The following is a 27,101-nucleotide window of genomic DNA, read 5'->3' as shown; positions in this document are numbered from 1 at the left end:
TAGCTGCCCCAGTGGACCATGCCTTGGTGTCCCATGGATATAACAAACTTTTATAATTTTGTCTCTTGGTATCTTCTCTAATGGTAGGTGAATGAAAGATGTAAAAAAAAAAAAAAAAAAAAGGAACAAATTGTACAAAGGATAAAAAAATGTTATATAATATATTACTAACGGATGAACTTTGTTTCATTTGAAATAAGGATCACTTAAGGTTTCAACTAATAATTTTGGCTTATAAAATTCCTATGCTAGCATGTAAATCAAAATAATCTGTAGGTCTACTGTGTGCTAAGTAATGATTATCCTTTCAGCTTTCAAATGGCCTGGAGGATTTTTAAAAAATACACTTAAAATACAATAAAGTCAAACAAATTAATAAAAAAAATTTAAATTGTGTGTAATTTTTAGGCCTAGGTTCTGCAATTTGGTTTTAGTTTTTGAAACATACAGGTATGGTTTCATTCAGACAAGTCATGCCATTGCCCTTGGTGTCAGGAAAACATGACACACCTTTTAAATTAGTTATGGTTGTTCTTTGTGGGATTTTTTTTACTTTTCTGCAATTTAAGCCGTTTTGAAAAACATAAAATAAAAATTTTGCTCCTTTATATCAAAATGCTAAATTAACTGAATTATTTGCCAATGTGGAGTGGTCTTCACATCATAAATTCCTCTCTAGATAATAAATAGGAGAGTAAACAGTGCCACACATAATTGCTTCATTTTTTGTGGTTTTTAGTATTTAATTTTCATAGTGCTAAACATGCACAGCATTTATTAAAAAAAAAAAAAAAAAATTGTGAAAACTTAAGTTTGTATTTCCCGGCCCGTTGCATACCACAATTTATTTTGTCTTCTCATAGTTCTTACACCCCTTTCGAAAATGGAATAACCGTGGTTTTGATGAGTATACAAACAAACATTAAATTCTAAGTAACTAACTTTATCGGGATTTATAGTTAATGTTTATTTTTCAATCAAAACTTTAAAAAAAAAAAATTCGTTCTAATACAGGGATTCATAAATAGGTAGGAACACCATTCGAAAGCAACGAAATCCAACCGCCGGGTCCGCCATCATCGTATTATTGAAATTGAAACAAAGATACATAATGGCCTGAAGCTTTCGAGGGACTTCATTACATTACACATTTTTTGGTAGTGTTTGCATTTTATTTAAACTGAATATTTATTCAGATTCTTCGTGTATGACCTAATTCGAAGATTGTTTTATGTTTTGAATAGTGTTTTTGTAGATTGTTTACGTCCGCCATGTGCACGCAGTTTGATTTGAAACATGTCGTGTAGTGTTATGTAGAATGGCCAATGGTGGACGAGCGGGAAGAAGTGTGTGTTCAGTTGGACCAATAGGAATCCTGAATTCGAAATTGTGTTTGTGCCTTTGTCAGAAATAACAGACATTCTGGGGTGTTTTGAAGGCTCGTGCATGTGTGTGTGTGAATACCGTATTTACTGATGTTAGGTGAAATATAAGTTGAAACTTTTGTGTCGTCATCGTATTAAATCGAAGTTGTTCATGGTGAGTAAAAATTAAATCTTTCCAATAAATTTATGGTGCTTTTAATTCTCAGAACTTGCGCCAGTCGCTGAAAATAAGATCATTGAAAAAGTCGTTACGAGGTAATTTATTATTATTGCAAATTACACAGTTCTCTGGCACTAAAAATGTGTTACAGAGTATTTTTTAGTGTAAAATATATTCAAACATGTAATTACTTCTTCAAAAATAAAATTGTGGGCTTATTCATTCGAAATATATGGTGGACGAGTTCATTTTCATTAGGCGGGAAGATGTGTGCCCGAGGTAGTCTAGGTTATGTAGGTTCCCGTAACTATGGCAACGAATATTTTGTCTTTTTTTTGAAGGGGAATAATTGGTTTCATTGTTATATTTTAATTTATTGTTTATTTTTAATTCTTCGGTAGTTTGTAAATTATATGCTACGAATTGGAAATGTAATTTTTTTAGAGTATTTACGCCGTTTAGGGTCCGTGACTTATAAAAATTGTCAAGTAATCTAATATGCCCAAAAATTTTCCCGTCGATAATACACGCTAATTCTTTAAATAATAAAGTATCACACTATGAAAACAAGCCTATTATAATTCCTCGTAAGTTAGGCTGGAAAACTGGATAACGTATAACATGATTATCTTGAGCATTTTAATAAAATTTATGGGTTTAAAAACAACCCTGATCAATTTTGAAATCGACATTAAATGTTTTACTACGGTTCAACATGTCTTTAGTTATTCACCTTTATAAAAATTGGTTCTTATGTGTTTATTTGTTAGTTAATTGATTGCAATTTATATGTTTTTGCATGGCAGGTATATATGAACTATCTTATAGAGCATCCCCCCTTTAAAATTTGTACCGAAGGATGATATTCACTAATAACGCAATCGGAAAATGTATAGTCGTGGCTTTTAGAAAAAATAGTCAATTTTTTAAAAATTTGAAGGCTTAAAATAGAATTTAAAAAAAATTGAGCACTTAAGTATATAAATTAAGATAGGTAGTATTAATGTGGATGACCTAACCTAACCAACCTTTCACTTAAAATTATTCTACCTATTTCCCAGAAGCTGCCACTCTACACACTTACCATGTCTTAGGTGTATTGCACAGTTATTTCATTCAATTGGACATTGTACAATCATAATTATACCTTACATCTTGGTTCACCTGAGGTTACAAGATATGTTGCATAAACAAAACTACCTGATTTTTTTTTGTTCTCTGAGTTATCATTCCTAGTTCTAGGTGTTGAGTTTGAGGTAATCGTGGAGTTAAGAGGCCACTCCAGTGTTTCAGGGGCACTACGCAACCCGCGTTAACCTCATAAGTTTCAATGTTATTTTCATTTTGCTTATAACTAATTAACTAATATAGATTTAGAAATGATGCTTGCTTGATATGTAAGACAACGATGCTCTTATCAAAGCCCCTTTCTTCATAAACGTGCATAAATAATGGTTTTATACTAATCTTTGATAAGAGCATCGTTGGTTTACATATCAAGCAAGCATAATTTCTAAATCTATATTAGTTAATTAGTTATAAGCAAAATGAAAATAGCATTGAAACTTATGAGGTTAATGCGGGTTGCGTAGTGCCCCTGAAACACTGGCGTGGCCTCTTAAGGTGTTCTTGTTATACTGGTGAGTAGTGTTTAAAACATAATAAAAAGATACCATTCTGAAAATTGTGTTTTTAAGTACGTACTAATAATATTGCATAATTATTCTGCAAAGGGGAGTTTTTTAAAATTCTGATTGGGTTCTAAGTATGTAACTGAATAATAAGAATATTGTTGGGTAAAAAATAATTAAAAATTATGAAATATTGGAAATGGCCTGAAATCACATAATGAATTAACTTAAGAGTGAAAAAGAATATAATAATGAAATACATATAATAATCACAATGGTAAAGCTGCTGCAGGTAGGCGGGAATGGCTGCCATTCATGCTTTGGGGAGCAAAAGGGTGCCGATTTGTGATATTACTGCAATTAATATGCTTTATCCTCCCTTAAATCTCCTTTTTCATACCTTTTCTCCACTAAGTGACTTTTATGGAAGAGTTTAATTTAGCAGTTTTAAGAAATTTGCTATTGTATTAATATTTACTCTTTTTGGTCTATCAAATTTTCCAATTTTTCTTGATTCCATAATCTTACAATTAGCGAGTTTTTCAGAATTCAGTTAGATTTAAATATAAATTACTTTTCAAGACTTTCGAAAATTAAATTATGCTTTTAATGTATTTTAAATGTGATTAACAGGAACCAACTAACCTCTATGAAATAAGAAAATTGCATGACCATCCAGACTTGCAGTTATCTTAGCCTTCATGGAAGAATCATGGTAAATTACATCATTTCATACAGAAAAAGGATACATTATTTAGGAAACAGGAATCTCTACTAATATTATAAAGCTGAAGAGTTTGTTTGTTTATTTGTTTGTTTGAACGCGCTAATCTCAGGAACCACTGGTCCGATTTGAAAAATTCTTTCAGTGTTGGATAGTACATTTATCGAGGAAAGCTATAGGCTATATTATATTATCAATAACATTAGGGGTCCTTACTAAAAGTCCAATTTAGAATCAAATGTGTTGGAGTTATATACAACATGCAGTACACGTACAAAGTGTGTGTTGACAATGCCGCAGGTGCTAGAAGTTTATTTCCTATTGCCTGTTAACATTGTTGCCACGCACTAGATGCCTTATCATTCTTAATTTTCCCATACAAGAAAAAACACCCGTGTGATATTAACAACGAAGCAATCAGTACCCTCATAAGAGTCCAATTAGTATTTAAATACTTTTTATCACTTTAAATCGCAAACCTAAACTATTGTTTTTTTTCCTCTGTGTTTAATTTGTTTTTTTATTGCCCTTTTTTTCAAGTATATATATTTTACAGACTTGAAACTTCACAGTAATGTTCCTTATGTTACGCAGGATGACATTTTCTAAAAATTAGATCCCATGGGTGGTTAAAACCAGGCAACAGTGGGTACTTTGTCTGCATGAGAACAGGATTTTGCATTGTTCATGCCTTCTGCATCTTCATGGCAATGGGCATCGCGTGGCAGTGGCGTACCCACAAGGAGGGGCATGTATAATGAGCGGCGCAAGAGTGATCTGCCTGTAGACTGCCGTAGCGAAGTACGGGTACATCAGTTGTACGTTGCGTGCACGAGTCGGGAAACCATCGGTGCTATTCATTTTCTCTCCGGTACATTATACAGCATTGTAATCAATTTTCACTGAATTTTTTTTTATTTACCATTACTGTAAATGGGAGATGTGGCTTAATTTTTTTCCATTAGTATAGCCTTGCGAAGCCGGGTCGGGCAGCTAGTGTGAGATAAAGAAACACCATAAACCAACCTATTTTGGAGGTGGATAGATCTGTGGCAAGGCATGTGCAGTTGTTAACATTTATAAGAAAAAAATATTGCAATACACCATCAGTTCAATGAAATATTCAAATAAATGTTCAGTACTAGAATACTGCACAAATTCACATGGTTACTACTTTGTAAAATCAGTATAAAACAGCCATTTAAATTATGAGTTCAGAGAAAAAAAATTCTGAATAGCCAGTTAACCTCTTTTTCATTTGAAAGCCTGACCATAGATAATAATAATAAAATGGGACACCTAAGAATCACACTTATAATTTATTTAACTAAATAGGTTAGTTTAAACTATTAAATAAAGATTATTAAAATACTAAAAAAAATAGTTTTAGGCCTACAATACAAAAATAAAAATGATGAATGCAGAAAAATTTGGCAAGAAGCTAGTCAGACAGGAGCAGTGGAACCATGTCATCAAATGACATCAATTGACAATGTGGTGTTTAGACGCTACCTAAATATAGCAAAATGTATACTTTAAAAACAATCAAACATGTAAAATATGGAAATTCAGTGGTAAAACTGCTCGTTTTATCATAATGTGCCAGTGGAAAATAATAAAGAATTAATTTTAGATACTTAAAAATAATAACTACAGTATTTTGGTAGTTAATTCATAGTTTATTAGAACTGCTCTTCTCAGCAATTTTGATGTACCAATATTTCTGCCATGAAACAAGTATTTCAATAGTATTTTAAGATTTGAAAAAAAAACTTGTTACTTTTGGAATAATAGGCTATGCAGGAAAAAGTGAAAGTGATATTTTGATGTGAGTCCAAAAGTGACTTAAAAAGTTAGTTACAAGTCAAATTGAGTGAAAGGCAAAAATGGTCTTGAAAAATAAATAAAAATACATCTGGTGGCACTCTTCCATCTATCTCCATAGATCCTTTGCACCTGTCACTTCCAATACCTTCCCCTCTAGCCCATTTCCCCTTCCCCAACTTGTCCTCAGCAGGGGTCATTCCATGTCAAATCAACACACCCATTTTACATGACCACTTTGGAATCTCCTCAAATTTTGTATAGTGGTAGTAGGTACTAAAAATAAGAAAAATATTTAATTTTAATTTTTTATCTCAAACGGTTTCCAAAATACAGCTATGTAAAGTTTTCAAAACAGCGCCCAAAAACGCTGGACGAGCGTTTTTCAAATTGCTCTAGAACCTGTTCTAATTAAGCTAGAAAGGTGGGAGTGGTGTCATTTTACTCCATTTTTTATGGGCTTTCTTTTGACATATAACACACCATAGGTTGTAATAAAGTTTTTTTTTCTAAACTCAAAATCAAAATTTTGATTTTGAATATATCAAAAAGTGCGTCCCAAAAAATTTTGAAAAAATTCCTACAAGTAGGCTATATTAATGGTAAGCATAAGTTAAAATTTCAAAATGGGCAGATTATGGCTTCATGGTTAAATATTATCTGCAAAAAGGTGAGATTTTGGGAATTTTAATTTGGTAAAGATATTTTACTATGTTCTATTTTACCAACATCAGTAATGCTAATAATTTTACTATCTATAATAAATTTACACAAACATAGGTGTTGGTAGTTATGGCTATGGTTATGGTTATAATAAAACGTTTCAGAAGTTTTCTTTCACTTCGCACAGTTTGCAGAGTCTCTTCTTGAAAAATAACTACATGAAAACTGTAAACTGGAAACTAGAATTAGTTTAAAAATTAATAAACTTTGTTTACGCGGCAATGTAGCGATAATCGAGGGTCGCCATGATGGTATGGTCCAGTATGGTCGTATTTATCCCGACAACAACATCGTGTACCTTCGGGAAAGTTCGTATTGATATTAATTTATTATTGAGGTGACTGTTTATTAGTTAATGTCTTTATATAAGTGGATTTTAAAATATGTAGGTATCATTGAAGTAATTTTTAAAAAACAGTAAAGAATAAGCTAGAAAGTTTTAAGACTAACATACAGACTGTAATCAATCTGCTCCAGCAGGCAGGAAGAAGAGGGCCTGAGGGGGGAGGGGGCAAGCTTTGCTGACAAGTTGAGACCTGCACCTCACAAGAATAGCTCACATAGCAGTTCGTCTGAGTCTGGTGCTCTTGTCAGTAGAATCAGTAGTTATGCTGAGAACAGTGATGTGATAAAGTATTAGTGAGTGTAACTACTAGTAATGTGTGACAGTAGTGAGTACTAATGATAATACAGTTATGTAATGTACATTATACATGTCAATATTTTTATTCAATTAATTATTATTTAAAGACAATTTTTTGTTGAAACTTGTAAATTGCAAAACGGTTTTAAACAATTTTAAATTTTAGACTTTAAAAAATGGAGAAAAAAGTTGTGTTTATTAGATTACAATGTTTTAATCCCTTAAAAAAAGAAAATCATACAGTCAGGGATAAAAAGACATTAAGAAATGTCACATCATGGATGTGCAGTTTATATCCTGAAATTCCAAAGGAAGCTAAAATTTGCAATAAATGTTGGAAAGAAATTACAGCTTTGAAGACAAACTTAAATGCCAATCAACCTGGCCCTTCAGCTAAGCCTTGCTTAGTGGCATTGAATGATGAAATGTCCAGTTCGGATTCAGACAGGGACCCTAACTTTTCTATTTCGAAAATAATAGTAGATCAAATGAATACTTCTCTTTTGGAGCTAGAAGAGTCTCCTATTGACAAAAGGAAAATCCAATCCAAGCAGTATGCAACAACCAAAGCAAGAAAAATTCACTCTTCAATGAAACGAAAACTTTTTGTAGCAGCAGATCCATCATCGTCCAGTCAAGAGGACGATCTTGACCAATCAGTTTTACAAAACCTCAAAGATCAATTTTCCGTTTCAAACAATCATGTTAAGAAATTAATGATACTTACTTGCCTCCCAGAGGGTTGGGGGATAAGGAAGATTATGAGGGAATTTAATGCGCCAAACTATATGGTAAGACAAGCAAAAAAAATTTTAAAAGAGAAAGGTATATTAGAGACTCCCAATCCCAAGCCTGGTAAGACGCTCTCAGAAGATGTTGTAAATACTATTCATTCCTTTTATCTAAATGATGAAATCAGCAGAGCAATGCCCAGCATAAAAGATTGTGTATCAGTTGTTGAGGCAAATGGAAATAAAACCAAAATATCAAAACGTCTTATCTTGTGTAATCTGAAGGAAGCTTATACTCTGTTCAAGGAGAAATCCCCCACATTAAAGTATGATTCTCTAAATTTGCTGAACTAAGACCAAAACAATGTATTTTAGCAGGCAAAAGTGGCACGCATGCAGTGTGCGTATGTACTATCCACCAAAATGTGAAGTTGATTATAGAAAATGCCCGATTAGGAACTCTAACTAATGGTGAATTGAAGTCGTACAAGCAGTGTATGGTCAAAATGCAATGCAATCCACCAGCAATAACATGTGTCATGGGTGAATGTGCCGATTGTCCTGGGGTTACACCTATACAAACAATTCTTGAAGATTCCTTTGAAGAAAATTTGATAGAAAATGTCACCTTTCGTCAATGGGTGTCTGTAGATCGTTGCACTCTTGAGACTTTAAACAAATCTTCAGAAGACTTTATCACTTTCTTTTTGGAAAAACTTTCACCTCTAATAAAACATGATTTTATTGCTAAAATGCAGTCTGCTTTCATCAATGATAAAAAAGAAAATTTAAATGAATCAGTTTGTGATAAACCTAGACTTTTCCGAAAACTACACAATTGTGGTACAAGACGAGGCTCAGAGCTACCACTGGGCTAATGAACATGTAACTCTTCACCCTTTTGTAATTTATTACAAAAGTGAAGACAAACTCAAACATGTCAGTTTTGTTGTGGTATCAGATTGCTTGGAGCACAATACCGTGTCTGTTTATACGTTTCAAAAGAAACTTATTGAATTCTTGACAAAACATTTCCAGGCATTACCAAAGAAGATTTTCTATTACTCTGACGGGTGTGCTGGGCAATATAAAAACAAAAAAAACTTCATAAACTTGTGCTACCATAAAGAGGATTTTGATGTTGAAGCTGAATGGCATTTCTCAGCTACGGCTCATGGAAAGGGCCCTTGTGATGGGATTGGTGGCACGGTCAAGAGACTAGCCGTTAAAGCTAGTCTGCAGCGGCCATATGACAGTCAAATCCTGACAGCCATTCAACTTTATGAATGGGCAAAACAAAATATCAATGGAATACATTTTACCTTTTCAACCCAAGAAGATCATATTGAATCTGAAAAGTTTCTCGAGGAGCGTTTCAACCAGGCTATTACTATTAAGGGTACTCAAAAATTCCACTGTTTTATACCTGAACCATTGAGTCTCTCAAAACTAAGAGTTAAAGTTTTTTCGGAAAGTCAAACTGAAGACACTGTAGCTGTTCAACAATCACCAGATAAATTGCAAATAAGTGATGTAAATGGCTACATAACGGCAGTGTATGATGAAAAGTGGTGGGTTGCTTATGTTTTGGAGAAGAAGGAAGAAGATGATGAATTAAAAGTAACATTTTTACACCCTCCTGGACCGGCAGCTTCATTTTCATATCCAAGGAAGCCTGATGTGTTGTGGATATCAGTAACGGACGTCCTCTGCAAAGTTGATCCTACAACTCCTACTGGAAGGATTTATACACTTACAGCTGAAGAGACACTAAAAATAACTCAGGCAATGTCAAGTAACAAGTGAATTTGTACTCAGTAAGTAAATGGAATGCCTATTTGTTCATGTGCAAACAATTAATACTACCATACACTACATAAACCGTACTGATTTTAGAAATCAACTCTCATTTCAAATATTTTTTACCTATTGAACCCATTGCATGCCCATTTTGAAATTTTGACACATGCTTCCCATAAGTACAACCTACTTTTTGTTTTATTCAAAATCAAAATTTTGATTTTAAGTTTAGAAAAAAAAATTTTATGACAACCTATGGTGTGTTATATTTCATAAGAAAGCCCATTAAAAATGGAGTAAAATGACACCACTACCACCTTTCTAGCTTAATTATAACAGCTTCTAGAGCAATTTCAAAAACGCTCGTCCAGCGTTTTTTTGAAAACTTTACATAGCTGTATTTTGGAAACCGTTAGAGATAAAAAATTAAAATTTAATATTTTTCTTATTCTTAGTACATACTACCACTATACAAAATTTGAAGAAGTTCTAAAATGGTGAGGTAAAATTTTAATTCAAAGTGTGTTGATCTGACATGGAATGTCCCGCAGGAATGATGATGTTTCCTTCATCCTCTCACCTCCAATCCCTCTTCATCTTCCACTCAGGGTCCCTCCTTCCTCTGTGAAGCCCATCTTTCAGTTTTCCCCAGCCCTCCTCCCCCTTGATCACCTTGAACAGTCTCAGCAGCCTTTCCTTCCACCTCCTCTCCTGAAGTGTTTCCCACCACAGCTACTTGCTGTCACTGATGGTCTATGTCTCTCCCTCCTCTTTCCCTTGACTTCTCTTCTACATACCCATTACCCATCTCGCTACCCTGTGCTGTACTTTCTCCAGCTCTCATATTTTAGACACCAGATACGGGTCCCAGATCGATGCTGTGTACTCCATCGGCCTCACCAACATGAAGTACACCTTTTCTTCGACAAACCTAATGGTTAGGATTTTTTCCCCCAGCTAATTATCATTAGGTTGCTGCCAGCCTTAAGTTCTGCATGCTTTCGCATGCAAGAAAGGCGCATATGAACCTGCTCGTGGCCAGAAAAAATAGCTGAAAATGCAAAATATTTCTTGTTCTGATAAATTTATAAAAATCTAGCAAAGTCTAAATGTTTGTATATCGTACAGCCTGTTTTTCAGACCACATTTTAGATTTTAATGAATATTAAAAATGTACAATAAAATACTTATAGATATTTTTTTTCAACAATATTAACATGTTTAATGATTTCTGTTGTAAAACTGCAGCAAACAAGCCAAGTACGAAATTTTTATCTGAAAAAATGTAGATGTAGGAAACACATTTTAATGTACAATTCCCCATCACTTGCCAGACCAGGGATGGTCTTAAGGCTGTGCATAATATAAGAAAAGAAGATAGAAAGACACATGCTGTAGACAATATTCACTTTCCATTGAAAAAAAAGATAAAAAATTATATTAAATAATTTGAAATTTTTTTAGTGTTAATTTTTACATGGATTGTTACTTGTTGAATTAATTTATTTTAGGTAGGTACTTAATAACAATAATATTACTATGTTCTTATGTTTTAGATTGACAAGATGGATAAGTTACTCTCTGAGGACTTGCAGGATGTACTGCCTTGTCCTGATATAAAGAATGAAATTTATGCTGTGTTGGGCAGGAATGAAACTGACACAAGCTGGAATTCCAATGATTTTCCTAATTTGGAACTTGATGAAAATTTTGGGACGGAAGCAGGAGACTTGATGTGGTTTACTGGCAATGGTAACAGCAATTCATCGTCAAACTTCAATCTTGAGTTTGGAGGGAGCAGTGAAGGTGGTGGAAAGCTAGTTAGTCCTGCGAGCGTTATGCCAATTGCCATGGTGGCTGTTCCTTCAACTTCCTCGCAGTCTATCAGCATATCTACCTTCAGGAGCACTGCAACTGCCACTGTCACTACCAGCACCTTAAGTTTCTCCGGGGCCATCTCGCCACCACTGTCACCTGTTAATGTGGATGATAAACTGTGTTTCTCACAGTCGTCTCCCGTAGCCAAACCAGTGGGGTTCCTGTGCCGTCCTTCATCGATGCAGAGTCAGTCCAACAACGTGAGGATACTTACGTCATCTGCCACTAGTAGACTTCCCAACATACTTTCTGTGTCGAGGAGCATTTCAAGCCAAGTAGCTTCTCAAGCGAATGGAAGCAGTGGTCGACATTTGCAGGTGCAAAGCTCGCAAGTGCAACAGAAGAAGGGGCCAACAATGAAGTCTCTTGCGAGACACTATACGGAAGTGGATGAGGATGATAGGGCTTATCCTAAACCAGCATATTCTTACTCCTGTCTCATTGCTATGGCATTGAAAAACAGTAGAACTGGCAGCTTACCCGTAGCGGAAATCTACAACTTTATGTGGTATGTAAATTTATGGTAATTTTGGTTTTGTTGTTACCTTTTTTATTGGGCTATAGAGGTATTGAATGATTTTGACTTGTGTTTTTCAGTGAGCACTTTCCCTATTTCAAAACTGCACCAAATGGTTGGAAGAATTCTGTCCGTCACAATCTAAGCTTGAACAAGTGTTTTGAAAAGATTGAGAAGCCAGCTTCAAATGGGAACCAAAGAAAAGGATGTCTTTGGGCCATGAATCCAGAGAAAATAGCCAAAATGGATGAGGAAGTTCTAAAGTGGTCTAAAAAAGATCCTGTTGGTATTAAGAAGGCAATGGTTTATCCAGGTACAGTGGTGTTTGACAGCTTGTTAATGCCCTTAAAATGTAGCTAATAGTTTATTGTAAGCCAACCATAGGCATATACTTTAAGAGGGCCCAAGTGTTTTGGGCCTCACAATGATTGCCAAGAGGACTAAAGTTTTCATAAAATCAATACTAATGAACTTTTACCTTAAAATTAATGTATGTTGGAGCCTATGGTGCAAACTGACTTCAATTGTTCAGTTTTGTGGGAAATTATTGTGCATATGTGTTTCAGTAAAATAGACATAATTTATGTATGGTGTTACGAACAGAATTATTTGCTCACTCTGATAATATAGTATTCTTGGTTTCTTATTGTTAATTTTTTATTTTATAATTTAAGCAAACTATAATTATATGTAGAACTGAAGACATTCTTTTTGATGAGATTTCAAAGATGCTCATACCCATATATATATATATAGGTTGAGTATGAAATCAGTTTATCTTTCTACATAGCTTTAAAGATGTAATTTTTTAATCCAGAAACAGTATGCACTTGCACATTGTTTATTTGTTTGTTGGCTGATCTAGAAAACTTGGTGTTGCTGGAGCGTGGAGACCTGAAGTATGAGTCTGCTAGGGGATCGCATGCCAACTATCACAGTAGTGCAAGTGGAACTGAGGAAAGTGATAGTGAAGACCAAGCCAGCAGTGCATCTCAGTCTTCAGTCACCAATCGGCTGGATGATCTAGATGAATCAAGTCTGAATGGCATTGACATTGAGGTCTGTTATTTTTTTCTTTTCCTAAAATTATTTTTGTATGTTAATTCTAAATCTCTTGTGAGGTCTGTTGTAAGGTTTTAATATCAATTCTAACCAGAGAAAACAGCGTGCTTTCCAGTCAAAACCAATTAATGTTGACATTTGTTTAAAATATGTGCAATATTATTATGAGGACTTGCTTGTTAGCATTCTTCAAATTTGATTTCTCAATGATAACTAATTTTGCCTCTCCTGTGCATAAATTCATACAATCTCCCCCTCCCCCTCCCACCCAAATATCTTAGCTTTTTTACACAAGCTCTGCTGTTACCTGTGTGCAGGGTGGCCAGCCAACCGGGAAATCGGGAAATACGGGAAATAGCCAGGATTTCTTAAAAAAACCAGGAATACCGGGAATCAACCAGGAATTTTTATTAGAACCGGGAATTTTTTTATGAAGTAACGATCACAATAACATACGGCTGTTAAATGATCACGTTCACCACCCGTCGAAGCACGACAGCGTGCTCGTGAGCTATATTTTGTGAAAGTTAATTTGTTCATATTGCATTTAAAAACTTTTGTAGTACGTAAGAAACCGTTAACAATTCAGACTTCCATACTTATTATGTTTCTGTATTCAAAAGCAACAGCATTTTGGCTGAAAACGTTGTTGTAGGGTGGTAGTAATTTGTCGCACTGCATGTTGGTAGCACTAGTTTTGTATGTATATTTGTTTCTACTTTGCGCTCATGTTGTTGCGTCACGGTATCACGGATACTTTTCTCGAGTTTTTTTAAAAAGTTTAGTTGTGCGGGACATTGTTTTGAATTTTTTAAACTAACATGTAATTGGCGCAGACTATCAAAATGTGAACGAGTTCGGTCACCACGTACAATGACAAATATACGGAAGAGTTTGAATGGGTGGAGAAAGATCCAAAGTGCAGGACACACGCTATTTGCAATTTGTGTAATGTTAAAATCAATATCGGTAGCATGGATGGGAAGAACAGCATTAGCCAGCCACGCAAGAGAGGCAAAACACGTGCGTTTGGTGTCAAGTAATTTTTGTGACGTGAGATTATAAATTTTTTGTTGGTGGTAGGTTTTGTTTTAAGCAAGTTCATTGATTTAATTTTTAAGCCTATAGTTAAGTTGTCTATTGTTTAACGCCAATAAAACATCATATTGTGTGTGCTTTGTGTAACAAAAATGCAAATTGTAGGCAAATATTGATAAAAACCACCCTTGAAAAAACCTGGAAAAAACCAGGAATTTTATTATCCCAGAAGAGTGGCCACCCTGTGTGTGTTTTATACCTAAAAGAATTATCATGTAAGCATAAAAGAAACATTTGTATGGTTGTAATTTGTGTAACCTGAAATACACCTATCCCTCACTTAGCATGACTAATTCGTTCCTAAAAATGCTCGTGTTATTCGAAATAGCGTATTCTGAAGCATTAGTTTTCATAAATAGCAAGGCTAATGTATTTAATGTGTTCCAAATTTGTGTAGGAAAATATACTTTACGTAATATAAATGTGTTGAATAACACTCAAGTATAAATATGTCACGCAATTTATCTTTATATGCCTCCCATTGCACTTTGTATGACAAATACGACACCGCGTAATGGGAGATACGTGGTTATGTACTTTATCATCAGTCGGCTGGCTGACTTGCCCACCCGGGCGTGACCTTCAACTCACGTCGTGTACCTTTCCAAACCCTTCCTTACTAACAGTGAAACCAATATTACAGTCTGGATAGTAATATTTTAATTTTTCAAAAATTAGAGTGCTTATTCGTGTATCACCACCTAGTTCACACCAATCCTGTCAGGCCAATGATTATTTTTTCCATTGCAACATTCATTTAACAATCTTTTCCACGGCAATCATCTGTTCATTTCTGTTCCTGTACCTAATGTCAGATATATTCCCGCTAGTACAACCATCCTTATTTTGTACGATTGTGCACACAGTTGACTTGCTTAAAACTAAAGTGCGACCAACATAAGCGTGGCCTTCATGACAATCTGCGCACCGTAATACTTCTAGTTTTGTCTCAAATACTTGAACACGATGCATTATGAGTGGTGAAGCATGTACAATTACCGGCAGCTTAGTGGGCAGACGTTGCTTTTGTTTGAGTGAATTCCCTGCCACTAGCTAGACTGAGTTCACGGCCCGGTTTGTGGCCAGGCGACAACGGTACGGCACTGGGCATACGCACTGACGTAAAAACATTTGATCCTTTACACTCCATAGCCGCAATTAAACTTGCCATAGCTGATGTTTGTACAACAGCCAATAGCATAGACAGACCTGTGCGCGCATCTCTTCCCCTCTTGTTTGGCTAACTGTATCCCACGGCACATCTGTATCCTACGGCACATCTGTTGTTTACTGAAGTTGAAACAGACTTCGTGGCATCGTGCTCGACTTTTTTTTTTTTGCCTGCCGCGACTTTGTGCTAACTGAAATTTACAGGCGTGCTATTCAAGACTGGGGCATTGAAATTATCATCGCGCTAAATGAATTCGTGCAATCTGAAGATGTGCTAAGTGAGGGATAGGTGTATTTAGAGTGAAATGCCTTGCATTCTGTTTGTAAATTCATTTGAAATGTACATTTTTTTTTTTTTTTAAGGAAATAATATTAGAGGTTTATTGTGAATTGTATTTGTTAGCCATAACCACACTAATTGATAGTTAATAAATATTCATAAAAAATTATGGGCAAGACTTTCAGTTCTTGCTAGTGATGTGTTAACATCTAACCTCGGTAAGAAGCAAATTCATGTCTGTAGCAAATAAACTTATATGAAAGTCGGACGCAGAATTTAACGAAGAATTCTTAAAAATAATTTAGACCATGATAAATATACAAAAATTGGGTTTTCAATTACATTTCTTGATGCGAATCACATGTAGTTTCCGTGCCTGCCTCTAGAATTCGCTGCTGGAGCAGTTGCATTGACTATTGAATCATTCAATTTGCAAAGCGAAAGGTGTAAAGAAACTGCTCTGATAAAAGCGAAAAAGAATCTAAAAATCAAAGCACAGATTTTGGACCTGATTTTCCAAAGGAATTTTATTTAAATATTGCCCAAATTGTTAAAATTTATTAAAAGTTAATACTATAATGTTTCCCTTTGTCTTTGTGAACTTTGGTTTGTGCCAGCCACCACAGATGGCAGCATTGTGGTTACACATTTCCGTTTCATTACTTCTGTTCCATTGACAAAATGACTCCTACCAAATGCTGTACACTGAGAGCTAAGATGTTAACACGTTAAAAATAAAGGATTTTGGAGAATATTTCTGTCATGGTCTATATTAAGGAACCAACCCAGCAATTACATAGAGTGACTTCAGAAAATGACCAAAAAAAAAATTGAAATCACGATGTCTGATTTGGGATTCAAATAAGAGGTCTGAAATGCAAGCCCAGTCTCATACCACTGTGTCATCATGCTTTAACTGACATAACACAAACAGGTAAATAATTAGAGTAAATAAATGTAACCACTATGCTGCCAAGCGCTGATGCAAGTTGCAGAGGCATGTGATAAGTAAAGGAAGGAGTGGTAAGTAGTCAGAGCAGAGTGAGACAGGGCTAGCAGAGCAACAGGAGTTCAAAATGTGTTATATGTAAATGCTTAAATGCTGAACCTGTGACATTTCCCCCTAGACCAGAATTATCATTGCCTGAATTTTTTAAGTTTATACTTTAGATGTGTTGAGGGTGAAACATTTAGTATGCACCAGAAATGCAATGAAATAAGCTTGCATTACACAATAGAAATTTAACAGGTTAAAAGTTTTTGTGTGCATGCATGCAGAAACTGCTATAACCATGATCCAAAATCGTCAAGATGCCAGATCCACATGTGGCAACATCCGCACATATATATTTACTCTCACAAACATCAGGGGATGTACTAAGCGTGTTGGTGTGCCAAAGGAAACTTTATGATAGTAAAAATATCCTGGATAACATTTTGTAAACTTGAATATTGAATAGTCATAACAATATATAATCAAAACTTTAAAAAATACATATAATATATTAGCCAGGAAAATCAAACATGGCTTCAAAGATATATAACAATTTGTTGGTTTAGTATTTTATAGCATTATAAATGTGATGCTATCTTTTAAGTATTTTTTCAAACTAAAAGTTGCAGTCCAATAAATACATTAAAAAAATTAACCTGAAACATTTAAAAACACATACTATAACACTAAGTATATGTTTGTATATTTGGTTTTTTCTTAAACAACTGAAATCAGTCTTGTAATACTTCCTGCAAACAAATCTTAATATTACGAAGCTGAGACAACATCTAAGATTTAAAGGTAAAAATTTACAATTACAATTTTTTTTTCATGGCTTTGAATATGTGTAGGCAAACAATTTTTTGTGTCTACAATATGATGAACATGGCACTATCTCTACAATTCAATTTTAACTAAGATTGTCAAAATTGCAAAAAGCTAGGATTCTAATGTTTTTTTTAGTTATATCTTTTTATTTCTGAGACTTCCACAGATGGCAGCACCATGGTGACGCATTTCCATTCCAATTGGCTTCTGCTCCATTCGCAAAATTACTCCTACCAAATCATGTACACTGAGAGCCACAACTCAAGAATTTGGAATGAAATCTGAGATGATGATGATCATCGTTCACATTTTATAAATTGTGATGTAGCATGAAATGACCCAATAATTTAACATAATTTTACGTAATGCTTGCATGTATTGAGCTGTACAACTGTCCTTGCACATGTTAGTTTACCATCAAACTTTGTTGTGTGGTTTTTACATGCTCATTTAAAATAAATGCAAGCTTTTTTTCCCTGTGTTTCTACTTGTATAAGTACTTACTAAGTGTGAATGTTTTCTGTTGCAGGTAGGAGACAGTATATATGAAGACTTTGGTTTGAGTGACGATACATTGAATTTGGGTGTGACGTTTGCCTCAACAGACTCTAGACTTATTAGCAAGTTGAACATGGTGAATGATAATGTGAGAGCAAGAAAGAAGAGTCGTTTAAGAGAGGGTCGAATACAAGGGAACTATGTTTGTAAGTCTGTGGCTGGTTCAGCAAATCAGACTGTCAGGCGGAAAATGCCATATTTTTTTCACACATCTGTTTCACCAATGGTGAAACTAGAGGACCCAATTTCTCCCATATTAAAACTAGAAAGCCCCATTTCACCTATCATAAAGCTGGAAGACCAATAGACACTGCTATGTGTTATGTTTGTGTCAAGTGCTGCACTTGCCTTCATATTTTCTTATTTTAGGAATGTTTTACAGATATTTATGAAAAATGGTGTTCTCGAACGTTTGCAGAGCGAAATGAATTGTTACATGAAGCACGTTAATGCTATCATGAAACAGCAAGCGTACATAGGTAAGATTTCAGTATTCATCACAGGAAATTAAATACGGTAATTTAATAGTGAAGCTGTCAAAGCCAACGCTTACCAACCAGTGCTTTAAGACTGAAAATATTTAAGGGTCAGAGTTTAATAAACCTTCTTTGCATGAGGCCTAAAACAAATTAAATATCTAGCTTTGTATCATCTGTATTGATACATTCCAGTTTTTTGATTTGGATGTTTATTTCTTATTAATTTTCTAGTCTTTAAAAAAATTAAAGCTAACATAGATGGCGGTGGAGACAACAGTTCTTATATATGCAGGTATACTCTGATTTATGACACACTCAACTTATGTAAAACTTCAGAACTATTAATCAAGTAAAACTACAGGAGTGAGACATTTTAAAAATAATCTGTTTCTGTAAAATAATTTGTGTTAATGTGGTGATTAAAATGCTGTAACTCTTTCAACTGATACTGGCTTAGAACTTGAATTAGAATTTAATTAGTTTATTTAGTCGACTCATAAAACAATTAACAATAACTAACAATAGTGTGTGCATGACTGAGAACTGCTCAAGATAAGAGGCCAAGGGAAAAGCTGCATGCAGCAAATAAATGTAATTCACTGTTGTTCATATTTTCAGAATTTATGTAACCACAGATTTATCTAAGTTGCTTCCAGGAACAGATGCAGAATTTATTTCTGGAGGAGATTTGAAAAAATAAATTAAGAATTTTTGTATTAAAAAAAACTTTACATTAATAAAAATGGGTTTAGTTACATTATCATTCTAACATGCTTCACTGCCTTGGTAGTGTGATTCCAGGTGTAACATACTGCTTTCACCAAGATCTTACATATTTTATATTATCTCATAACTTGGAAGGGGAATGTAACCTCCATGTCTGCCACTGGTTGTTTGTATGATACTCTGTGGTCCAGGAAAAGTAAGATCTGCTGGCATTTTACCAGCCACCCATTGACTATAGTTTTTGAAGGATTACATAATTACATCTGATGCATATGCTACATATTTAGATTTAGGTTTTAAGCCTCATGCAGACAGTGTATTTTCACTTGTGATCATGTTTTCTGTCCAGATTGTTAGAACTGGGTTATATCAGATTGACAACATAGACTGAAGGTGCTAAATGCTGATTAGTGGTCTTTATTGAGGGTAATATGCATTATTGTGGTGATGAGAACCTCTAGTTGGCTTAGTGAAGAGATGGGCAGTATTAAGACACCCATGTGTTCACTAGCGGGGGAGATGCTAATCAAGCTGTGGCAGTCCTTCGTCATACGTACACCGATGCTGTGCTGTCAGTGCCTGCTTGTGAAATGTTGTGGCAGGTTGGAGATATCAGCACAAGCTTTTCTTAAGCAGTGTATTATATAATTTAAAGTTTGGAACAGACTCCCCCCCACCCCTCCCCATTCTTTAAACTTCCTGAAAAGGTGCACTGTGTGTATTATTTTTCATCATTTTTTCTCCCTAGGAAAACTTGTGTTAAGTTAGGTAAAGACAGTGTTCACATGAAATGAAATGCAGCTAGTTCTAAACAAATAGAGCAAACATGAATATTTAATAAGCAATTGATAGTACATTTCTGCAATTTTCATTGTGCAGTGTGTTTAGATGTTTTATTATATTAGATACTAAACACAATTTTATTTTATTTAAAAAAAAAACTACAATACATCTGTTAAGAAGTATCTCAAGGTGCTTAGAAATTTAGACTTCTTAACGGGGAAAAAATTGTATGTGTTTTAGGAACATGTCAAATTCTAACTTATTGTGCAGACTATTTTTGTAATAGGGATTTCCTTAACAGGGTTTAACTGTAATTATAATGAATTTGCAAGCTTTTGTTAGCTACAGTAAAGCCATCTTAAGAAAATTTCTTGCATAGTAAGTGTAATTAAAAAACATTGATACAAACAATTTTAAATAAGTTTTCCCTGTTAATGATTCTAAATTTTTAAATACCTAGAGAAACTTCACCACGGGGTTTTACAGTACCCCAATCCCTCAGTTAGCACGTCTTCAAATTGCGCAAATTCATTTAGTGTGATGTTCATTTTACTGCCCCAGTCTTGAATAACACATCTGTAAATTTCAGTTAGCAATAAATCGCCACATGCAAAAAAGAAGTCTGCTTCAACTTGGTAAACAACAGATGTACCATGTTATACAGTTAGCTCTGTGAAGTATTTATCGTTGAATGTTATTCTACACATTTATAATATGTGAAGAATATTTGCCTACACATTTTGGAACGCATTAAGTAAATTAACCTTGCTAATATGGAGACTAATGCTTCAGAATACGTAATTTCAAATAACCCAAACATTTTTAGGAACACGTTAGTTGTGCTAAGTGAGGGATTGGTGTATATTATATATTAAAGGCAGAGATTTTGTTGGATTTTTGCCTTAAAGCAAACCATCTTTTCTTTATAATTTGCTTATCTTGTGAAGAAAAAAATGTTTTTGTTTTAATACTTAATGTTTAATTCATTCAATTTCTTTGATATCAGAAGCAAGTTAAATGTAATTACATACTTTGTTACTCTTGCATCATGTGAACTGTGCCGAACATGTCAGTCAAAATAATGAGTAATTAAGTGCATAATTGATAGATAAGTGCAGCATTTGACTTGCCGGGGACTGTAGAGCCTTGTGCCTTTATGATTCCCAAGGGACCAAATGATCGCAAATAGTTAAAATAGATTTTGAGTGGCAGCTGCTGAATAGATTGGATATAACATCATCGTAGTGTGTGGACTTGTGATATCAGTATTAATAATTGTAAATTAATTCCGAGTGTGTGTGAACATCAACTTAGCTCAATTTTTTTTACGTATGTATTGAAATTATTTTACTTTTAATATATCCACATGAAAAATTTGCATTATTGTTTTTTTTTAACTTTTAATTTAACTGCTGCATCTAAATTTTTAAACTGCTATTTGTTGCACAATGCAATTCAACTTTGGTTATCAAAAACCTGCAAAGATGAACAGTTCAATTTTGGATGATTATTATGTATTATATTTGATTATTTATTCTTTGTGTGCATGTTATGTGTTGCTCAGCCACATTCTTGTGTAATTTTTGGCCAACACAATGACTATCAAACAACCATTTATTGGACTGATGTTTTTTTTTTTAAGAAAATTAAAACTTACTTGCATTAAAACATTTCTTGAATCTACAATATCCTTCTTTTGATCCTTGCTCTAAAAAGAAAAAGTTTACCAACCATTATAAGATCATTGTTTGTTAAGTGTCATTCTAATTTATAATGCATAGGAATAGATGTTAATATTTGTGTCATTTATTTTGAGTTGTTAATTAGTACTGCATAAAAGGTGTACCAAGGCTGTTCTGGTAAACCTTGGATTTATTTGGCTATGTCAACCCTAAATAAGAACAGATTGTTCTTTAACATGCTAAGTCTATCTGAAAAAAGCACAGTGGTGCACCTTTGGTTAACATTTTATATTTATGTGACATTTGACTAGTAACCCCTGTTTCTTAGTAAATAATCTGCTATGTATGTTTGTACTTTTTTTAAAAAGTTGAGTATGTAAATGCATGGGCGTCGCAATCGGGTGGGATTGGGGGGGGGGGGGGGGACACACGTCCCCTCCAATAATAAAAGTCTTCAATTTCGTCCCCTCCAATAATATATTTAGTTTCGTAGTTTCTCTTGATGTTTAAATTAATGATTTTGTGTGGATATAGCACCAGCAGATATGTTAACTGTGTTTTTAAAAATTTGTTCTCTGAAAATATTTTTTATAAAAAATAAATTATATAGTGCAACCAACTATAATTAGAATATTTAGGAAAGAAAAATGCCTAAAAACTACCTTTTTGCAGCTTCAAACCCCAAATATCACGGGGGAGGACCCCTGGACCCCCGCTTGTTTTCCAGGGGATGGATATTCCTCAAACAACTAAATCAATTGAAGTCCCCCCAAAAAAATATATCCTTGTGACACCCATGTGTAAATGTAAGAAGTCAGTAGAAATGTAAAGCACTACCCCATTATCAAATCTTAAAAAGTCAGTAACTTGCTGCATCTTAGAATAGAACAAATTTTGCGAAAGAAAGGTATTGTTTATTGTACAATAAAACCCATTTTCTGAGCTTAAAAAGTTACAAAAATGATTTCTTTTATAATTGAGTATTTTTGGCTGTTATTTATAGCAAGTACTATTTGAGTGTCCTCTATATTGGTATATTTTTTTGACAGATACAAGTTTGGTGTTTGTTGTACAATTTAGCATTTTATGTCACAGGTACAGAAGGGACTGTTTGGAATGCAAGATGCAAGCACATAAAATAAATATTAAGAGAGTTATGTTGCATAGTATGAAATGTGCCAGATTTAGCCACAATGAGACTCAATCATAGTTATCGCTTCCAAAATTAATAATAATTCCAATTTATTGTGGTAGAGGGAGCTCGAAAACTAGTCATGGTGTTTTTTAAAATTTAATTGTATTTTGGCAATGAATTGGTATCTTGTAAATGATAATGTATGGTTATTTTACATACTTTATAGATAAATTACTACACTGTCATGTTGCTTTTTGTGTGATAATTCACTTTTAATGGAGCAGATTTATTACACTAGTAGTTATTATAGAGGACCATGGATACATTTTTACTGAACTAATGAACTTTTTTTTTTAATGAAAACATTTTCCTAATATTTATGATCTCTAAATCTTCCTTTTGTACAATTCATTTGTATTTTTGGTATTGCAGAAGCCCTCTTTTGTAGAAAAACAGTATGTTCTTGAGCATTTTGATTTTAGGAAAATACTGAGAAACTGGTTGGAAGGCATTTCTGTTAGCAGTTATTAGTATTGTTGAATGCCTGCATCTCTATCAAGTAAGTGAAATTATAAACATTTTTAATTCAAGGGGCATAGTAAAAAATGTAGTGTAAAAGGTTCCTGCCCCTCCCCCATTTTTCTAAATTTTTAAATACTTTTTGTGGGACCAATTGCACTTGCAACTTTGTGAAAACTACTGACAGAAAGAAAAAAAATGTAAATAATATGCTAACTTTGTACAGATTAAATATATTTTTGATACAATGTAGCAGTGAGGTGAAGTGTGCACTGTTGTGTGTGGGGCAAAGTTATGATTGCTGTACAATTGCATACATTGATTTTATACAATATGTAATGATTTAGTGATGATAAAAACAAATTGCTGTGAATATGGTCATCAGTCTATGCATATGCCTTCAAACTAATGCTTTTTCCCCCCCGTAGGTATGTGGCATGTTGAATTGAAGTGAATGTAGTTGATATTCCATCCGACTAATAACAGTTGAAAAGTTATCAAATAGTATGTGCAGAGTAATGAACAGGAATCCTCTTATAAAAATTTCCTGCATAATAAGTTTAAAAATTTTAGCACTTCACCTATAAATACATAAACACTTGTAATAAGATTTCCCTGTTAGTAAGTCTAAATTGAATATCTTAACATGAATTTACTATTCATGTTCATACATAGATTTTACATGATAAACTACACATGGAAAAAACATTATGAACATTAATTTATATAATATATTAAAAGTAAATTTCTTATAATATTGAGCATGAATGTAATAAATTCTGACTTTTTGTTTACTCTGCAAAGTGAGATACAGAAATTAAACTAAAAAAAGCCCCTGTAATGATTTTGGTTTCTAGAAAGAGAGCAAAAGCATCATGCTTAACCTCTTGATGCATTATACAGCCAATTATAGGTTATACAGAACAATAATGGTGGTTATGTGTGCTATAATGTATACATTCCCATGTTTTGTAAGGGATTTTAAATGCAATCTACGTGTAAAGGAGGTACTGTAAAAACTGGCAACATTTGTTTGTGGCCACTACTAGTGTGCCAATATCAAAATACTGTTGTGACATCTATACTGATTACATATATCAAACCATTATTAAAATTAATAAACACCCTTAAATTTATTTTTGTAAAATTTAGGCCCACAAATATAAAATTACAAAAAAAAATTAAGAAAAGTGGTATTACAACTTCTCTACATTAGTATATGGTTATTTTGTAGTTAATATTACAATTAAAAAAATTGTTATATACATAATTATTTCTGAATGTAAAGTGGCTATGAAAATGCTAAGTTTGTAAACAACCTACTATATGAAATAGTTAAGAACCAACATACTAATTTACTGTTTGATATAGTAATTTAAGAACTTAAAGGGGATTTATTCTGAATCGAGAACAAACACTGGTAGAATTTCCTGTCTGCAGCCTATCACTAGTCACAGTAGTAAACTGTTGCCATTTTACCATCTTTCCACTATTTCTCTACCACCACACTTGCCCAGTATGCTATTTTAACACACAAAATCTGTTTGGTTTGTTAGCATTAGACACCAACAACACCGGGTATTCAGTCTTTTTTTAAACCAGCGTTAATTTTTTTCCTTTATAGTATTTAAGTTGTATGACATTTCAAAGTCACAAAATAATCCTCTACAGTAAGGTGTTCTGTGATAAATTCACATAGATCATACAAAAATATAATGTATTTTGGCAGCTGTTGTAAAATATCTGAATAATGAGGTGAAACATACTGATTAAAATTCAAAACACCGGGAGGGAAATAATTGTTCCCCGTGTAATTTTTTAAAAAAAAAGTTGTTTTTCTGTAGTGACAAAAGCATATAACTAAATACTGTAGTTAAATGAATGCTTGTGTCTATTCTTTTTTTCTGATTGTACTGATTTGTTGTTTTGTAAATTGGTTGTCTCTATGGGTTATGTCAACTACAGCTATCAAAACTAAAGTTGTTGACAAAATCCATATTTCCTGAAGGCTAGTATCAGCTATTTTCCATTTAGTTTTTAGTATTTTTCTGCAGAACATTCTTCATGATATATTTAAAATAACTCAGGCTTTCCGACTGAAAAAAATTCTGTTCATAAGTTAAATACTTTAAAAATTGCTAAGGCAATAATAAATATCCTGGTCAATTTGAAGTGGTGAAGAGCAGGATTGTTATAGTGGATTGCTTATGAGGCATGTTTTGTTGGCTGACAACATGGCCAATATCCTCCAAGCAGGAAATCAAAATAAGCTGTCACCTAGCACTGTATAAAGAAGATCTTTTCCAAAAAAAATTTAATCTGATTAAGTTTGAGCAGAAAAATTGAATTGTTCGAAGGGCTATGAAAGTAACTTAGAACAGGATCATTAATAAAACATATGTATCCCATCAACTCCAAATTATAAAAAAATTATTTCAATCTAGAAATGTAAGATGGTTGTGATAGTTTCTCAGGTACAGATGTTTTTAAGTTTTTTTTTTTTTTCTGTGGCACACAGTTCAATGAAAATGTAAGTGTTTATTGTAATGAAAAAATATGTCACATGCCTTATTGGCTCAAGTTATAGTTTGTTGAACTATAAAAGCCAGATATTTATTTTTTATGAATACACAGTAAGGTGGCCGGGTTTATAAACTATATGTAAGGAACACTATATGACACCAATGAAAGAAAATCATGGTTATTTATGAGGCACAAAAGATGCAAAATATCACCAACCTTAACAACTTTAAATTTAATAAAACAGTATATAACAAAATTTAAAAAAAACACTGGCCTACTACATACATAACATTTGCATCTTTAATAGGAACTCCTCTCTTCACGTATGGGAGGTGGTAATGCAAGAAATTGATAATTACTTTTTTTTTTGTTCCTCATAGTTTAAAAACCTGGCCTAAATGTACCTGTAAATATTGCCAGTGGTTTTTCTACTGCTTGTAAAATGGTTGTTTCTTAAGTATGTAGTTAAAATTATTTTTTGCCCAAAGTTTTATAATGGACTAGCATGCTTTTTATTTTTGTGATTGTTACCGTATTGGTCCGAATATAAGGCGACCATTTTTACATAAACGAGAGATGCAAAAATTGGAAGTCGCCTTATTTTCGCACCCAAGACGTCAGAACCGCAAACATTAGTTCCAAGCTGAAAGCTACAGTAGAAACATTGTTTAACAAAACGTTCACAATTTTTTATATTAACTAAAACTTTGTTACCTCACACGGGGAAAAATGATAAATCCACCTAATATTGCAGTAATTGACAATTGTTTGAAGTTGAAAATTAAAATATTTGTTCTTGAGTAAAAACGTGAATGTTGAAGCATCTCAAAATGGCAACCTTTTATTTCACAATTCATATTTGTACTTTGTGTACAATCGCGTGTTAACATTTACGGTAATTTATCTTCAGATTTTTAACGGAAATATTTGTACTAAAATATCACAGTTATTTTCAGAACGATTGTTTACGTTTACAAACATTTCGGATGTAATGTTTGGAAATTCACGGCTGCCAACTGTCTTTCCACAATATTTTTTTGTTGTAAAACGAACATTGCCGAACACGCACGAAGACGCCATATTAACAGGAATTTGGTACGTTGCTTCAAAAGCTATTTTAATAATCCACTCTTTATTTATGTAAAAACCTTTCATAATTATAATAGATTATTCTTTCAAATTCATAGAACAGACTCTCTCTGTCAGAGAGTAATATGGACAAATATACGCGGTCACGTAACCGAAGTT

The 27,101-nt window shown here is 33.6% G+C and overlaps 1 protein-coding gene across 2 annotated transcripts; it reads left to right on the top strand.

Moving 5' to 3' along the window:
- Positions 1 to 757: 757 nt before the first annotated feature.
- LOC134533868 (forkhead box protein A2-like) lies at positions 758 to 23,703 on the top strand. Of its 2 annotated transcripts, none has more exons than XM_063371577.1 (5): positions 758 to 1,539; positions 11,178 to 12,007; positions 12,097 to 12,329; positions 12,882 to 13,075; positions 17,978 to 23,703. In XM_063371577.1, exons 1-5 carry the CDS (start codon positions 1,537 to 1,539, stop codon positions 18,311 to 18,313), a joined length of 1,596 nt encoding a protein of 531 aa, XP_063227647.1. In that variant the 5' UTR covers positions 758 to 1,536; the 3' UTR covers positions 18,314 to 23,703. The 2 variants fall into 2 exon arrangements, with proteins under 2 accessions (XP_063227647.1, XP_063227648.1); XM_063371578.1 differs by having other exon boundaries at positions 758 to 1,640.
- Positions 23,704 to 27,101: the final 3,398 nt, after the last annotated feature.

The sequence above is a fragment of the Bacillus rossius genome, chromosome 7 (genome assembly GCF_032445375.1).
Source record: "Bacillus rossius redtenbacheri isolate Brsri chromosome 7, Brsri_v3, whole genome shotgun sequence".
Classification (NCBI taxonomy): domain Eukaryota; kingdom Metazoa; phylum Arthropoda; class Insecta; order Phasmatodea; family Bacillidae; genus Bacillus; species Bacillus rossius.
The sequence above is the reverse complement of the archived record's forward strand: the minus strand, read 5'-3'. Positions and strand labels throughout refer to the sequence as shown.